This window comes from Cyphellophora europaea (assembly GCF_000365145.1).
Source record: "Cyphellophora europaea CBS 101466 unplaced genomic scaffold supercont1.7, whole genome shotgun sequence".
In the NCBI taxonomy this organism is placed as follows: Eukaryota; Fungi; Ascomycota; class Eurotiomycetes; order Chaetothyriales; family Cyphellophoraceae; genus Cyphellophora; species Cyphellophora europaea.
This window is the reverse complement of record NW_008481813.1, coordinates 660,925-677,155: the sequence shown is the minus strand read 5'-3', so window position 1 is coordinate 677,155 and position 16,231 is coordinate 660,925. Positions and strand designations below refer to the sequence as shown.

The following is a 16,231-nucleotide window of genomic DNA, read 5'->3' as shown; positions in this document are numbered from 1 at the left end:
ATATGGTGCCTGCCCTACTGTAGAAGTGCTTGCCACGATGCTCTCAGCCAAGCCGTTCCCGATGTATCCGAGCTGTCGTGAATTCAGTATGACGCCTGCGACTGGTCCTTGCGTGTGAGCGCCCAAAAGTGCGCTCTTAGGAAACACGAAGCTGTCGCTCGCCCAGGGGCCCCACCAGCCTAGGGATAGCGGTCGCTTTTGACGCCGTCCACTTAAGCTCCGGTCGCTACCTTAGGCTCGTTACGAATGCGGGGGCGCTGGGCCAGGCTGGACTCTGTTGGGCTCTGCGAGTCCACACTGGACATTAGGTAAGGATGACTGCCAAGCAAATTGAGACCCTCTTCTCCGGTTTCATTGATCGCCACCATATTCACCTTCTTCCTCATCCTCAGCTAATCTAGCCATGCCCTCGCCTCAAAATGGCCTTTGAGGAACACTCTTCAACTTCTTCCGCAACGTCACCTGCGTCATCTCGCAACGCCGACGGCACTTGGTCTAGTGGCCGAGTCCTGAGTGCCGCCCAGCGCGACAGAAAGCGCCAGCTAGATAGGATCAACAAATCTAAACGCCGACAAGACGACCAGAGACTAGTCGAAAACCTCAAGGCCGAGATCGATTCCTTAACTGCCAAGGTTAAGGCTCTCGAACAACAAGCAGTCGAGGCCACAGCCCAGCCCAATGTGGTGTCCACAGGTCCCTCGTATAGCGCCTTCCCCACGCTCCACGACAGAACTGATCACACCGACTCTGACCCAGACCAGCCGGTCAACCTTACATCGGGGTATATAAGCGAACTTCCTTCCGACAATGGTGATGATGAGTCGACCCCAGCACTCCCGCTGCCCGGAGAAACGGCCCTCGCCAATAACCTGCCGATTCCGGGGCTTCCTTATAATGCAAATCCGGGGGAGAACGTTTCGATCCAAGACCTTTTCAACTACATTTTAGGCATGGCCTTGCTGTGCGATCGCCGGCTCATCTGTCGAGACGAGAAATTGAGCCAGGATGCTATCATCCGTGGTGTTCTCCATGGGTGGGACACCGTTCTCTCTCCGCCATACACCTGCCCTATATGGGATCTCTTGGCTCGCTTCGATTATCTCATCTTTGGATTTACCCCTGTCAACACTCGCTTTTCCACCCTAAAGACACTTCACACCTTCTGTCTGGTGAGCTCACTTACACACATCAGCACCATGAAGGCTATTACTGACGTGAACAGTATTTAGCAGGCATGGTTTCTGTTCAAAGTCTCCCTATGTGGCATCGCCCGAGGTAACATCGCGCAGTCGTGTTGGTCGACACCATCATACTCACGATCCGCAGGCCAACCCAAACCATGGTTCCCCATGATTTAGCTGTAGATATCCTGGCGTGGTAGGCTCTCACACCGGTTAAGTGTTGACAAGACATACTTACTTCAGCACAGGCCTGGGCTGCGGGAGCGCGGTGTAATGCATCCGGAAACCACCAAGTCGAACAAGTTCTGGAGAGAACTCATCCAGGGTTTCGAGCTCCATTGGCCATACGCGCCTGAGGAGGCCTATCAGGTTGATCCTACCACCGGGCTGTACACATTTTCTGGCCTTTACGTGAAACATGTACGCGAGATCCGCATGTGGACCATGTCCTCGAGCTTCTTCAGGTCATTCCCCACGTTGGTGGAGGACATGGTAATTGTCCCTCCGATCTACCTCCAACCCCACCCGCCGCCTGTGCGTCAGATAGCTGCAACGGCGCCTTATTCCGCAAAAGCGGAGCCGACAAACGAGGATTCCAAACCTTCACAGTCGCTTATTGTCGCAGCACATTGGCAACCCGGCAGCAGCCAGGAAGCGAGTTTTTCTGATGCCGGCTCGGTCAAACGTGCTGGTCTAGGCGCATATTCTGCGTCGCACTATTCAATGGGAGTTCCGCCAGCGTGGCTAGCATCAACCAAAAGAAAGCCGCCGTGAAGCCGATGCGTTGGCCATTCCGAGACTCATAAACACGACAAACGTCTCGATCGAGAACCATTACGAAACCGACAGGAACATGTGGAGAAAGATGCTCGTCAAAGACATTGAGATCTTCTTTCGCTCTTTGGTTCGCCACTCCCCTTGGCCTGGAGAACACATACAACCATTACGGCGCACCATATCACAGTCCTGCGCCACACCAGGTGAAGAACTTGCATATCTTTAGACCATCAGAAGCAACCTGTCTCCACGAAAGACCTCAAGTTCGGGTTGCAGCCATGTGCCTGAATCGCCCTTGCCAAGAAGCGCTCCTGCCAACGCCATGTACGAGGTTTGCCCCAAATTTGAGACATCCTTACCGCAACCTCATCGCCCTCACCCCGTTATCGCTAAACCATGTCTCTGGAGTCATGGGCGTCAGCGCATGATATCATACTTCATGCAACCAGGTTTATGGACATGCAAAGGTCTTATGGGTACGAGGTTCCTCCTTGCCCGGGTGTGATTCGCCATGTGCTCATGCAAGCACTGCGCCCGACTCTTGGCGCTCGAGGCGTTGATCATTTCAGCCTGAATGACTTTTGAAGAACATACCGATTTTGTTTAAATGTCAAAGAGGACCGTGGCTCGGACGGGAATAAGAATCTGTGTCTCCGCGCGGCCGTGGCCGGCCGTTCAACATGGGTTCCAGGACTATCCTTGGGCTAGGCTCGAGAAGGTGACCTCTAGGGACCTCAGCCCATCCGATTTCTGGGCGACCGAGCCTGAATGTGACACCCTCAAAGCTGAGATCATGAAGAAGCGCAGGGTGTCAGTTTCAGGACGTCACTCGTTGTCCGAGAGCTCTAACGAGGACTGATTGATGGAGATACGATGGGCCAGTGAATGGTTCGTTTTGAGGAGATTCCCTACGACCTTGACAAATTCTTCTACAAGATGTTGGAAGGCATCACGCCGACCCACCATAGTCATGTAGCGCTTTACTTCCGTTGCGTGCTCGCAAACCGCGATCGCCCAAGTCTTCTTACCTTTTCATTTATGGAAGAAGAGGAACGAGAAGCAGAGAACATACTGGTCAACAAACCAGCAGCAGGAGTACAGTGTCAACACAAGATCAAAACTCGCACACCATCCGCCCTCGGAAGAACAACCCAAGAGGAGGAATATGGATTGCATTTCGTGGGCACGGTGGTGTAGAGATGGCCAGATTGATTAGGACGAGATATCAAAACATCCAGAGGAAGAAACGAAGATTCCCCCTTTCCCTGGCGAAAAGATCTCTCTCAAGAGCGCTGGTGCCGCAGGACAATACACTGATCATCTAGAAGCGTCTTCCTATCGCGAGCGTGGTAGAAGGGATGTAAGGAGGGTTACATAAATCACCAATACAACATCGATGCTTGATCCGCAGAGATTTGCTACGACTTGCTCATCTATCTCAGATTACCGTGTTTGTGAGTCTCTACTCAGAGCACTACGATGACTCCTGGATAGCGATTTATTAACTTCAATGGCTATCCCGGACTCAAGCCCAACCCTGGACGGGAAAGACATCGAGATCGACCAATTCTGCCACATCGTCTCGGTCCCCACCACTCTGTTCGTCTCATCCGCACTTCAATCCACCACTCCAAGGATGCGGCAGGCACGACCTGCTAACCAAGCCATGTAACCCTCCAACTGACAGAGCGTCACATTCAGCCACCAAGCTGATACTTGGCCTTCGTGACATTAACCCCTCCGTTCATCGACCCCGCGCGCTTCGCCTCGTCGCGCTTCTCCTTGCGCTTCTGACTTCCATTCTTATTGTGCTTCTTCTTCGGCGGCCCCTTTGGCACCATCTCGCCACCACCACCACCGCCTGCCGCAGATCCACCAACAGAGACGTGAGTCTGACCGGAGCTGACACCCTGCTGCTGCTGCTGAGGCAGGTTACCACGCCCGACCTCAGCACGCACGCGCTCCCGCGCCTCCCGCACCGCTTTGACTTCTGCGGTCTTCTGATCCCACGCCTCGTCCCACGCCTCTTGCATCGTGTGCTCGGAGTAGCCGTCTTGGCGCTTGGCGAGGGCGAGGAGGGCGGTGTCTTTGCGCTGTTGGAACGTGCGTCAGTTGATCAATCTCTTTCTGCGGGATATGTAAAGTGAGCTAGGAGTGAGGCATGAGGTACTTACGACATTGCGGGTTGCGAGGAGGTCGAAAAGGAGGGTGGTGATGACGGAGAGGCCGGCGCCGGCGTCCTCGGCGGACATGTTTTGAGCAGCGGCGGCGGCGGTGAAGGAGGTGGAGGCATCCCAGTAGGTGCTGGCGGCGATGGTGGAGAGGGCGTTCATGCGAGAGACGTAGTAGGATTCGGGGCGGGATTGGGCGTCGAGGATGAGGGTAGAGAAGTCGATGGTAGGGGCGTTCGTGGGAGCCGAGGAGTTCTCGCGAAGGGAACCCATGCTAGAGGATGGGTTGCTGGTCTTGCTTGGAGTCGACATGGTTGGCGCCGGTTGCGAGTTGCTGATGGAGGTGAAGATGCAAGAGCTGATAAAGGAGATGGAACTTGATATTTACCAATTTGGGCCGTTGGCAAGATCTGCCCGAGTGAGATGGCCTTGAGAACTGGATCAGAAAAAAACTTTTCTGGAAGGAGAGAGCGAGGTTTCTAGTACGAGTGGTATGAAGAGAAGAATTCGAATGTGCCAGGGGAGAGCCTCTGACATATAGTGGGAGGCGAAGCGATGGACACATTCGTCACCCGATGCAATCAATAGATGCAGCGATTGTGACGCATCAAACAAACGGTGATGGATAGCCCTGTGACTCGAGGCTCTGATGTGGCTCAGCCATTGATCTCCGGCGACGAGGCGACATTCTCGCCAGTGAAGGCGGCCGCGGCACCATTGCCTGGTGACACCACCCCACAACTTTTGTGAATCCTTTAATATTAGAAAATCAGAAATCCCTCTAACAATTCCACCACAAGATCCGGTATGGCCCTGATATCAGCAGCAGTCCTCAAAACTGTGTTAAGCCCATCAGTTCGACATCACCGCTAAGAGGTCAACTAGCTCCCCTGCGTCCGGCGGAGGTGTCCTTTGAAATTCAGCTCTAAACAAGTTGTGATTTCGAGGTCCCTCTCAAATCAGATATCCGTGGGGTCACCAGAACGCCTGAACTTCCTGGCTAAAGAGCGTAGGTTGTAGACGACCTGATCTTAGGAACACTAAAATGGTTCCGCCTCGTATTGGCTTGCGGATATTGCAAGCTGGACCATTTCGGGGGATCTCCCTTGAGGAGGTCTTGTTTTTTTTTTATTTTTGGGGGATGTCTCGTACTTAGTCTTTTTGATTTTGTTGATGAGGTTCGGACCTGGAGGCAGTTTGTGGGCGTTGGCAGTGAAGTGAATGGATGTCGAGATGAGCCTCAGTTTGCCAAGGCCGGGCCTAGAGGAGACGAGCCTCTTTCGCAAATGCCTGATACTCTCCTGGAACCTAATGGGGGTTCTACGTATATGAGACTACACGTAATACTTGGAAATCTACTTGATAAGCCGGTAGCCGACCCCGAGGGCGGAGATTGTGTCGATGCAATGTCGCTGTGCCTTCGCTTGACAGTTGACAAAGACACTATATGCTGCCTCCCGTGCAACTCTGAATACGAGAATGCTATAAACCACATCACAATGCCTTTGGATGCCCTCCGACAGACTACAGTCAACATCAAAAGTCCTTGCGACTAATCAGCAGCATGAGGCTGACAGACTCAGGGGCACAGGACGGAGCGGAACGCGGCACGGCACGAAGCTCCGCCGCGCCAAGCAACGACATCAACCCAAGTCAAAGCTGGGGATGGACATAGACTCAACCAGACTAGGATGTACTCCACAACTCTGATGATGTCCTTGCTGGACTGTAGGTCTAGCTCTCTTGAGAGGCAGTGCTTCTCTCCCCAGGTGATAGCATTTTCTACCCATTGCCAACCCCCCTGTGCACCTCGACAGGCAGGAGGAGCCCAGCTCCCAAAGTTGTCCTATGCACGTCGGCATCTACTTCTCCAGGCACCTGCTAAATCAATACTACCAACACACCTTCTGATCTCTACCAGTACTCTTCATCCTGCTCAAGCAATATCCGCGGCCTTGATCCTAATTGAATAGACACTCAACGCCGGGAACGCTCCCGGCGTATACGGAGATACCAACGCATCGGCTACGCGCAAGTTCTTAGAGCCCCTGACGCGCAGCCGCGAGTCCACACACGCCTTGTGATCTCCCTCATCAGGTCCCATACGGCAGGTACAGCTGGCGTGGTGCCCAAGCGCCTCATCCCGAGAGCCCTGGCGGGGAGATATGTCGTCCGGTGGCTGATGTCTGACAAACGGCTGATACTCTTCAGGCGCGCGTTTGAAGCCGCGCATCAGCAGGTCCGGCGCCTGCGTCAGGGCGCGGCAGGTCGCGCGCTCGTCCTCCTCGCCCCGCAGCCAGTTGAAGTCAATGGATGGCACGGCGCGCGGATCGGTCGACCGCAACGTCATGTTTCCCGTGGACGAGGGATCGCCTGGGGGCTGCACCTTGACCATGATCCAGGACCAGCAGTTGGGCGAGGGTGGCGGGCTGGAGGAGCCTGGCTCGAGGCCGCGGAGTAGACCCCCAGGAGCGCCCATGGTCACGATGTCGACTTTGCCGGTGGTGGACTCGCTGCTCTGGATATTAATTACTTCGAGGCTTGATTCAGGGGCATTTCTGGGGCGTGGCTCGCACCAATGCCATTGACAGGTCTAGACCCAGATCTAACGCCAAGAAACTCGTGTTCACGAAACTACTAGGACACCTGGTTGTGTGCTTTGGGGCTCTTTTCTGTGTTTCTTTTCTGTCGCCAGTCTACACCTTCTGCACAGCCTAGCGAGAATGTATCTCCATCGTTCCAAAGACTGGTCCGTAGCCTTGCATCAGACCCTGGGGGTTCTACCTAAGCATGGCGCCGTATCGTGAGGACAGTTTGGCTGTGGTGTTGTGTCACCCCCCATTGGGACGATGCCAAGATATCTTGGAGGTTCGCAATCTCTTCATACGAGGGTGGCTGGCTCCAGCCTGGCTCCAGAGCGGACTTTGAGGACCAAAACAAAAAGTACACCGACTCCTCACAGCACATTCAATGTCAGACTCTTCGCAAGGTGAAGACACCCGACTTTTGCGGCATGGAGCTGGTGTGCTCAAAATGGAGGATCACGGCTCTGATCCTTATGTTGTGGCCTTGCTGTACGATCGCACAGACCTCCGGTGACATCGACTTCAACGTCACCTTTCCACCCAGTAGTGGTGGCGACAACAGGGTAGCATATTATGTTGTCTGGAGCCAGCCCGACCCCGCAGTACCCGAATATGAGTTTTCGTGCGCAGACAAGTGCTTCATCAACTGGACGCAGTCCGGCGTCGAAGATGTCTTTGTCAAGATAGAATGGAGCGACGAGTCGTCTTCGGGTGAGTATGCGACAACCTTCAACACATCCGCCGACGATTTGTCCCTGTCTTGGGGGAAGCTGCCGTATAATTCTGTCGATGAGTGGAACACAAAGTGAGTCTAGTAGTGTCGTTGATCGACGCGTCGAAAAGCTGACAGGGCTGGTCACCTAGAGCGCGATACCGTTGGATGTTCTTTCCCCAGTATACTCCGGACAATAACGGACTGAATCAGTTGGGCGTCTCGGACTACTTTGGGATCAATATCAAGGATTGGTCGTACACGAAGGGAACGCCGATTTCATCTACCGGTAGCACAGCCACTCAGGGCACAAGCGAGACTCCATCGAGTAGTAACTCGGATAGCAATGGCAGCAACATGAATGGTACTAACACTGACACTGCTGAAGGGAACGACAGTGGCAGCACCAGTACTGACGGTGGCGACTCTGCTGCAGAAGGATCAGCAGGCTCCGGGCATCTCTCCACCATAGTCAAAGTTGTCATTGGACTTGTAGCAATTGTGGTCGCTTTGGTCACGGTCGGCATAATATTCATCGTCATCAGGAAAAGCCAACACCGAAACCAGCTTTGCTTTCCCTCCACCAATGCAGAGAAAGGCATCGATGATTCCATCGGCGGTAAGCCAGAGCTACAGGGCAGCGTGGCGACCGGCAGAGGTGTTCCTTATGACAAGGCCGAGCTGCCGCAATCATTGCAGCCGCACGACGGCTCAGGGTACGTTGACGCAAAAGAGCTAGACAGCAGAGTGTTTGTCGCAGAACTGCCGGGCTCGCAGGCGACTGAAGGCTCTGTTCTCGCGGAGTTTCCAGCAGCCAGCGCTGACGCCAACGCACTCAAGGCCCAGGAGAGAGAATTGACGCGTCGCATGGAAATGGACGAGGCATTGTGCAGGCTTCGAGCCGAACAGGTTGCCCTGCATGATCGGATTCGCGTGGCGGAGATGCAGAAGCAGGAAGCCAACGGTGGATGAGACGCCGTTGTGGGAAAGCATTGTGGTACACATCAACAAGAGCCAACAAAACCAAAACTCAAACCTTTGGACGAAAGGGCAATTGCAACCTAGTCGCATAGATCTGCAGCACTAGAGGCCAAGTCCAGTCGAGTCATGAGCGGTGAATGCTGTATTTTCATCAGCCCACTGGCGTCCGGGAGCATGCCGACCTCCAACGGTGTGTTGAGCGGCCAGCCAATGATGGTGGGGGGGTTCCAGAGACAGGACTGAGCACAGGTGATAGGAGAGGCGATGGAGCATGAGCAGCAGAGAGCCATGACAGCAAGTGTCCACAGCAAGAATCCACAGGCATGCAGCAGGTCAGCTGTATGTGTGAGAGAGGGTGAAGGGAGATTTCCATGCAAAGACTGGTGGACGATGTTTATGGACTGGCGCGTGCCCCGTCGTAGTGCAGGTGCCGCATTTGGCAAGCCACCGGTAGATGCTAGCGCCTTCCACAGAACCGGGTCCTCGTCTTGTGGAAAATCGCAGTGCTGACATTGTCTCTTCAGCTGACTTACTGTCTGCTCGTTGACGAGTTCTGGTGTCTTCGTGGGTCATGTTGACTCCGTATGCTTCCGATTCCTGATGAGGGCGGGAGATATTCGAGGCGATTCATAGCCTGGTTTCAAGGATCGCTGATGAAACAATAATGCCGTTCTGGACGACCATTCAGCTCTGGATGCTGGTAGTTGTTGTCAAACACTGGCACTGTGCTGAACAGGCCGAGATCTTATGAGCTGAAAAACCACTGAACGATGTTACCTTTCTGGAGCCTTCATCGTCGCTTACCTGTAAAAATCGCTGTCAGCTGAGAGTCAGCGCTCTACATCCTAGAGTCGCTTGCGAAGGACAGCTGCCATCCGGTCAGTGCACTTACGGTATCTTCCGAATTGACATCCAAGAGCGATAATGTGTCAATAAGGGTACTCATAGACCTGTGCACCTTTAGGCGAAGGTGCGGGCCGCCCCTCGGCAGCTTTGACCCTCTCGGGGTCTCAACGCTCATTTTTCTTGACTGTTTGTGACATTTGACAATGTGTGATGCGAAGTGGACCACTTTAGATGTAGCTGCGAAAACGACGACTGAAAAAGTACGTAAATTGCGCAAAAAAAGAAGAGTGGCGACGAGGAGAATTTACGCAAAGGGAAACTTGCGACGCAAGGGGACAGGTCTCGTGAGCATTGGCGACTGATCGAGTCAGACGGAGCCCGACTAGGGTACAATTGACCTCACTGGCGTTGGAACGGCGCCTAGCTTCACAGTAGTACTTATTGCAAGTGTGATAGCTTGCTGTCGGTGTCTTCTTTCTGGTCGTCGGGGAGGGGCCGATTTAGCCGCTGTTGCGGGGAATTGACAGCGACTTGCGGATGGCGTTGCGCAACGGTCCCGCTGCCAATTTTCACCATGGGAGAAAAGTACTCCGCTATGGTGGTGCTTTGCATTAGGGGAGCAGGTTAAGGAATGACAGAAAACTGTGCACTAGTGCCGAGGCGGCGGTCACGATAGCATGGGCGCATGTGCAGAGATTGAGAGTGAGGAAACTGCCCACGGGAAGTGTATGGCGCGGAGTCCGCGAAGGATGTCGCCACGCGGGATCATTCGCGCGGGACGTTGGAGCGGCCGGCGGCGCATGGTCGGAGCCGCTGCGACATATAGCTAGCTATGTCAAATAACTGTGGCAAAGGAGGATCTCTGGGAATTGGAGGCGGTGGAAGTGAGCCTCAGAGTTTTGGCAACGCCGACAGTTGTGGGCTCGGCGGATCCAATGTCAAATCTGACAGCGGGGATGGCGAGTGCAACGGCGACACCGTTAGCACTCAGATTCGGTCTTTCGACGGCGGCCTTCTCAGCCTACGGGCTGCTTTGACTTTAGATATGATGTAGGAGAAACCGAAGTTGGAGCTGGAGGGCAAGTATAGCCATGGAGGAAATATACTTTGTAGGGACACCGGGAAAGGCGGTCCGGGGCGGTAACTGTAGGGGGCTGGTCCCCCGCCTAAAGTCGCAGCTTCTGGCAGGGATGTGACGGGCGCGTCGGCTAAGGGGGCCAGATGGCCCTTGATGGCCTCGGAAAACTCGCTTCAGCACGCTGAAACACTGGTAGAGTTGGGCAGCAGTGGGATGTGTTTGCTTCTGATGGAATTGAGACATGTTGAAACTCGTCAACGAAATGAGCAGCTGGTGGTCCTGATAACCAAGCCAAAGGGAAACGTCCTTGCGAAGTGAATCTACGATCGATGCAAGGCGGAGGAGTGTGCTGCCAGGGTCAACAGGTCGCCAGGTTGTGCAAACTTGGGCGACGATAAGGTTTGGAGTAGACCAAGAGATCTGGCATCGCGAACCGTGCGCAGCAGTTTTCGTTGGACGGAAATGCAAGCAGAGCATTCGCCGGCGACAGTGTGGGGGGCGAGCTGGGCTTGACTCCGTGACCTCCTGCAAGCAGTGCGAAATTGAATCGTATTGGCGACTCGGAGCACATGTGATGATGGTCATAAGCTGAGAAGGCGAGGCTAAACACCTTGGCCCTAGATAGATCTAAGCGGCCGGCTCTAGACACCCTGCATCAAGAAACACAGTTAGGCGTGCTCCGCTGACCGCCACCCCTTGACTGACTCGATCTTTTGTCAAGTAAGTTTGCGCTCAGCTGCGTTTCGAGGCGTCTTTAGCGAATGGTGCTGCTGCTGCTGCCAGATCGATTGGTTCAGCGCAACTACAACTAATTCGTGTCGTTAGTTGCACGGCTATTCCAGGAGGGCTGCTCTCCGGCGCTGTGCGACCTGCTATTCCCCATTTCGTAGTCGTAGCCTCAATGGGCTAGTGTTGGTCACACAGCCCTGGTCCTGTAGGCATCCAATTCACTGGGCCCTGTCACTGTCAGCATTGCAGAGGCAGAACACCTGGCCCTCACGTGGGCGCGGATCACTGCTTGGATGGACGACAACAGGGTACACGATGTACATGTCTCGCGTGCCGTCTGCATCATGTGGACGAAACGTGAAAACATGTCGAAGTGATGCTGAGGGATACGGTCGGCAACTGTCGATCTCATCGCCCTGCGGACGATCGGTACGAAGCTTAAAGAGTGAGGCCCGAAGCAGTGGCATTCTTGCAGCATGAACCTGCTAGCTCGCCACAAGCGTTCCTACAAGCGACATCACAGCTGCAGTTCCCGAGATCTAAGGCTAGACCAGGTAAGAACGGTGGGAACGGTGGGAACTGGCGAAGCCTGGGCATCGGTGCGGCCCATTGAGGGCTGCCACCATCGCCCGGAGACGCTTCCCCGGGGATCGCGGTCTAGCCATGAGCGGTGGTGGCCATGGGCTCGGGGCGCGTCAGACGTCCTCATGAGTCCTCTTCCGCCCGGGCCCTGTCGTGTTCACGTGTCTTTTGAAACACATATCCCCCAGGATATTCCTTGTCAAAGGCCGGCCAGTCGGCTGTGTCCACCGCTTTGTCGTGAACCTATTGTGAACCGCATCCCACGCCTCTTCTCTCGCTTGTCGCCCATCACCGGGTCACTCCCCTGCTTGTTGCGCTTCCGAACAGACAGTTCGTTCATCGGCTTGTGCCAGATCTCACGTATTCCCTACTGCCAATCACAGTGACGTGTGCCCTGTCCATCGTCAGTGCATCAAATCTGGCCATCCAACGTCCAGCCCTCCTATGGATTACCAACTTGGTCCCCTGCTCCCCGTTCAGACTCCACAAACTAGAACCTGTGACTTTGCTGCCTCATCCACTTACCGTGAGGCTTTAGCCGGTCCGCTGAGCTTTGGACTCGTCGTACGCTGATTTCTCGCTTGCTGTTCCCTGCTGCGTCCCTGCTGCAACAACGCACTGGCCAGACAGGTCAGATTGATGTGCTCGACCTGACCGACAGAGGGGCTGTCCAAATCGCAATCCTCCAGTCCCTATTGCAATGAAAGAGCTCATAACGATCGGCCAGAACCTTGAGATCCCCGAATGGAGCCCGACGCTACAGCAGGTAAAACCCCCCATGCTCGTCACTCCGGCTGTGGCTTCCTTAGGGTCACTCTTGCGCCATCCCTGATAACTCTGTTTGACAACAGATTGAGTATTTGTAAAACTTTGCGATCCCCTGGCAATAATGAGCCTCCCCAACTACGTACATCCCCAGTGCATCGTGCCTGTCGAGTGGAGTTCGGACTGTCAACCTGACTCCCCATTCTCCCAGAGGGCCGTTCCCAAGCCTTCCCGGCTGGTGGCTTCCGCAGCTCCCGTCCACCCCAGCTATCTAAGAGGGGCACCGTCGCCAAGCCGCGAGACGTTGCTGTTTCGACATCCTGACATCCCAACTTGCCAGATCGAACTGGCTCGTCTCGACCCCCACTGAATCTTTTTCCATCCCACAATAGCGCCTTCACATCCCTGCGTAGTGTCCCTGTTTCGAACTCCAACTTCCCCCAAAAGGCTATGATATGTTCTTGCTCTTCCCAATCTGATACCACGTCTCTCGTCTCTTGCCTTGCATTGATTTTTTCCCCTGGATCTGTGTACTTTCTACCTCGCGATCTTAACACGATTTGTCGCTTAATCTGGGGTATCTGAGGATCGAGGCTCTGTCAGACCCATTTGAACGCCAGTACACCCTGTACCTGAGCCGCTTTCGCCCACTCGCAGCATCTCTCTCAACGAGGCGGTAAGCGAGGCTGTGAGATCTCGCTTCTCCCTGCTCAGTACTTAATCTGTGGCGCCATCAGCTTCGGCTTTGCTCTGTTTGTCCCATGACGTTCCTTTCCTTTGCACGGCAAATGATTAAAGGTACTGGCACCGGCTTGCCGGAGCCATTCATCGTCGAATGGAAGAACGAGAGGGCATCCACAACGAAGGCGAAGAAGATGCCCACTACTACTTCTTCTGCCACACCTCAGAAGAAGAAACTGACCAGGCGACCCGAGTCCTGCGAGCCCTGCCGGAAGAGCAAGATCAAGGTACCTCCCATCTTGTTTGTTCCTCTTGACCATTGCTCACTTATATCCAGTGCGATGGCATCCGGCCCCAGTGCACCGCCTGTTCCCGGAGAAAAGAGAAGAAGCGCAAGGAGCCGTGCACCTACATTCCATCAAAACCCCGCTCCAAGGCGGCCCTACAAGCACAGGTCATTTGGTCTCCAGCATTCCGATCATGAACTCCAAAGCTAATTCAATCAGGCCGACGACAAATCCATCAAGCCTGAGAGTTCGCCATCATCGCCCACCTCAACTGTTGATGACGACGGCGCAGACTCCGACACCCTAGAGCCATCTCTATACCAGCACCGCGGACCACCGACGCTCTATCAGAGAGACGAAGAATTCTTTGGCCCTTACGGATTGGCACGATGCATAGACAAGGCCGGTAGCACCTGACTGCCTCACGATTACCCCACTGACGTACGCAGTTCAAGTCCATGGCCACGGGCAGTCGCCCCCCCTCTACCCTGGGGGCTATATCACGATGCAACGGCATCGAAGTCTTCGACTGCGTATCGCCAACCGAGATGTTGTCAGCACAAGAGATGTCCGGCCCATGCCCAGAACATTCCCTGCAACACGTACTCCCAGATGAAGAACTGCAGGCTATGCCACAGCCGATACAAGACCTAGCATGGAAGGCAATCAACATGAAGGAGCGCATGCTCGACAAAGGACGAGTGTTTGAGGCTTATAAGGACCTCGCTGCTCTTACCAGAGAAGCATTGTTGTTTCGAAAATGTGAGTATTCCCTCAACGTGTCTATCTTTCAGCTTTGCTAAAGTGTACAGTCAACTCCAAGCGACACATCAAAAGCACTCGGTCAGACAGCTTACAGACTGAAGTGGAGAAGAAAATCTATCGACTCATTATTGACTTGGACATTCGCATCTGTATGCACATTGGTATGCCGCTGGAGGTTCAACCCGAGAAAAATCCTACTCCACCAAAAGTATCTACCAATGAAGCCACCATGGCAACCTATGCCCTTGAGCAGTTGCAGTGGGAATATAGGCGGATTACGTTCGACGTTCTGACGACTCTCGATAAACTCTCGGACGAAGATGACAGCACGGTGCAACAAAAGTATATATCGGATCTGAAGTCGTCCCTACACCTTCTTCAGAAGCACGATATCACCATACCCGCCCCAGTGAGCGAAAGTGAAGACATGTCTGCAGTACTGGCAGAGTGCCACATTGAGTATCTCTCACTTTCGCTACTGCTAGCATGCATCCTGGGTACTATCCCCGCTGAAGCCGCCAAGGAAGACACCGGCGCCACGACAATATCCACGCCCAAATCGAATGAACAGAATGCAGAGCTGCCGTCAATGTCCTACACTGAAATGGCCACGGCTTCCTCTCGCAGAATCCTGCAGATGTTTGCCAAGGCCACGGCATCTGGACATGTTCCAACTTGGACATCGTCTTATGCAGTGTTCTGTGCAGCCACCATCCTCTCCATCGATGCCTTGATTGGTGGTTCAGCTACCCATGACTACGAAAATATCAAGCTTGTTGTAGACTACCTTGGCACTGCGACACGAGAAAGGAGCAACGAATTCTACGGTCTTGCCTATGCTCAACTCAGCCAACTTTGGGTTGAAATCAAGGCATTGTCTGGTAAGACTCCAAAAAGCAAAGAAGCACAGCACCAACCGAGCGCGACCGACGCATCATTGGATGAGTCTAATGCTCACTATTCCGCGATAGGGCGTGGCGCCAAAAGGCGTCGAAACAACAAAAGCGACACCCCAACAACCAGATCCCCAGCCAAACGACAGCGCACAAGCGCGAACCCTAGAGTAAACTTACCCAACGCCACCTTAGTGTACGGCCAGCCCATGACCGAGGAAGTCATGTACCCAAGTGGTCTTGGCTCAGACTACAACAGCCAGGTCTACAACTGGCCTGGCACGTACAAATCGACTGGAGGGCCGACAAGCGCCGATACGTCCTTCAGCAGCTCCATACATATGGAACCTGCATACGATGTCCCAAGTTCGGCTGTCCCGCCCTCCTCACACGCAGCATCATCCAATACGTTTGGCTTTCGAATGTGGTACCATCCTCCATTTGCACAGCCAGAGCCACCTCTCGAGCCTCTTGAGCACTGGGAGAGTGTGCCCCAGAACCTGTACCGCGACTTTCTCTATGCTTCCGGAGGCGGCAATAGCTTGGATTATGTCGACGCAAGTACTTCGAGCTTCGAGCGCCATGCATACACCAGCCCAATGGTTCCTCACATGGCCTCCGGGGCGCTCGTCTCCCCACAAGGGGTCATGGGTCAGGATTCCTGGGCAGGTGTCCCGGTTAACGCAAGCCAGGATGCCTCTGACTGGAATGCTGCACCACAGTCTTCGCGCCGCATGTCTGCAATCGAGGAGCACCTCACGCAATACGGTTATGGAGAAGCGCAAGCTGCCCACGATCGTGTCCACATGAGTACAGGTGGAGAGTGGCGTCCCACTGGGTCGTACCACTTTGATGGTGAGTTGCAGGATAGCAGTGCACATTGGTCGACAGAGCAACGGGCGCGGTTATGGCCGACACCAGTCACATGTGGTTGAGGGCGATGTTGTACCAATAAACACTCTGGAACACAGCACAGAGCAGGGCAACTTTGTGAATAGTTCCAGTGGTGTACATTCCGGGATAATCCTCTTCAAGTTGATCAGGCAGCGAATTTACGTCAAATGACCCCTAACCCTAACAATAATGTGGCTTCGCTTCGACTTCCTCGTTTGGGACTGGCATCGTGAACTGAGCCGAAGTGTCGGCAGCAGCACGGCTATCAGCGCATCTCCCAAGGGTCCGAACGCCCTGTGAACTT

At 54.2% G+C, this 16,231-nt stretch overlaps 5 protein-coding genes across 5 annotated transcripts; 3 read left to right on the top strand and 2 right to left on the bottom strand.

The window, feature by feature from the left end:
- Nucleotides 1-419: 419 nt before the first annotated feature.
- On the top strand, nt 420-1,955 carry HMPREF1541_07338 (uncharacterized protein; the record flags this gene model as incomplete). The annotated part of the gene is made up of 4 exons (XM_008721662.1): nt 420-1,169; nt 1,223-1,275; nt 1,327-1,377; nt 1,430-1,955. The coding sequence occupies 4 exons, from the start codon at nt 420-422 to the stop codon at nt 1,953-1,955; spliced, it is 1,380 nt and encodes a 459-aa protein (XP_008719884.1).
- A 1,700-nt stretch (nt 1,956-3,655) lies between these two features.
- Nucleotides 3,656-4,441, bottom strand: HMPREF1541_07337 (uncharacterized protein; the record flags this gene model as incomplete). Its single annotated transcript, XM_008721661.1, has 2 exons — nt 3,656-4,051; nt 4,133-4,441. The coding sequence occupies 2 exons, from the start codon at nt 4,439-4,441 to the stop codon at nt 3,656-3,658; spliced, it is 705 nt and encodes a 234-aa protein (XP_008719883.1).
- A 1,624-nt stretch (nt 4,442-6,065) lies between these two features.
- HMPREF1541_07336 (uncharacterized protein) lies at nt 6,066-6,608 on the bottom strand (the record flags this gene model as incomplete). The annotated part of the gene is made up of 1 exon (XM_008721660.1): nt 6,066-6,608. One exon carries the CDS (start codon nt 6,606-6,608, stop codon nt 6,066-6,068), a length of 543 nt encoding a protein of 180 aa, XP_008719882.1.
- A 534-nt stretch (nt 6,609-7,142) lies between these two features.
- On the top strand, nt 7,143-8,398 carry HMPREF1541_07335 (uncharacterized protein; the record flags this gene model as incomplete). Its single annotated transcript, XM_008721659.1, has 2 exons — nt 7,143-7,519; nt 7,579-8,398. The coding sequence occupies 2 exons, from the start codon at nt 7,143-7,145 to the stop codon at nt 8,396-8,398; spliced, it is 1,197 nt and encodes a 398-aa protein (XP_008719881.1).
- A 5,543-nt stretch (nt 8,399-13,941) lies between these two features.
- Nucleotides 13,942-15,968, top strand: HMPREF1541_07334 (uncharacterized protein; the record flags this gene model as incomplete). Its single annotated transcript, XM_008721658.1, has 2 exons — nt 13,942-14,137; nt 14,188-15,968. The coding sequence occupies 2 exons, from the start codon at nt 13,942-13,944 to the stop codon at nt 15,966-15,968; spliced, it is 1,977 nt and encodes a 658-aa protein (XP_008719880.1).
- Nucleotides 15,969-16,231: the final 263 nt, after the last annotated feature.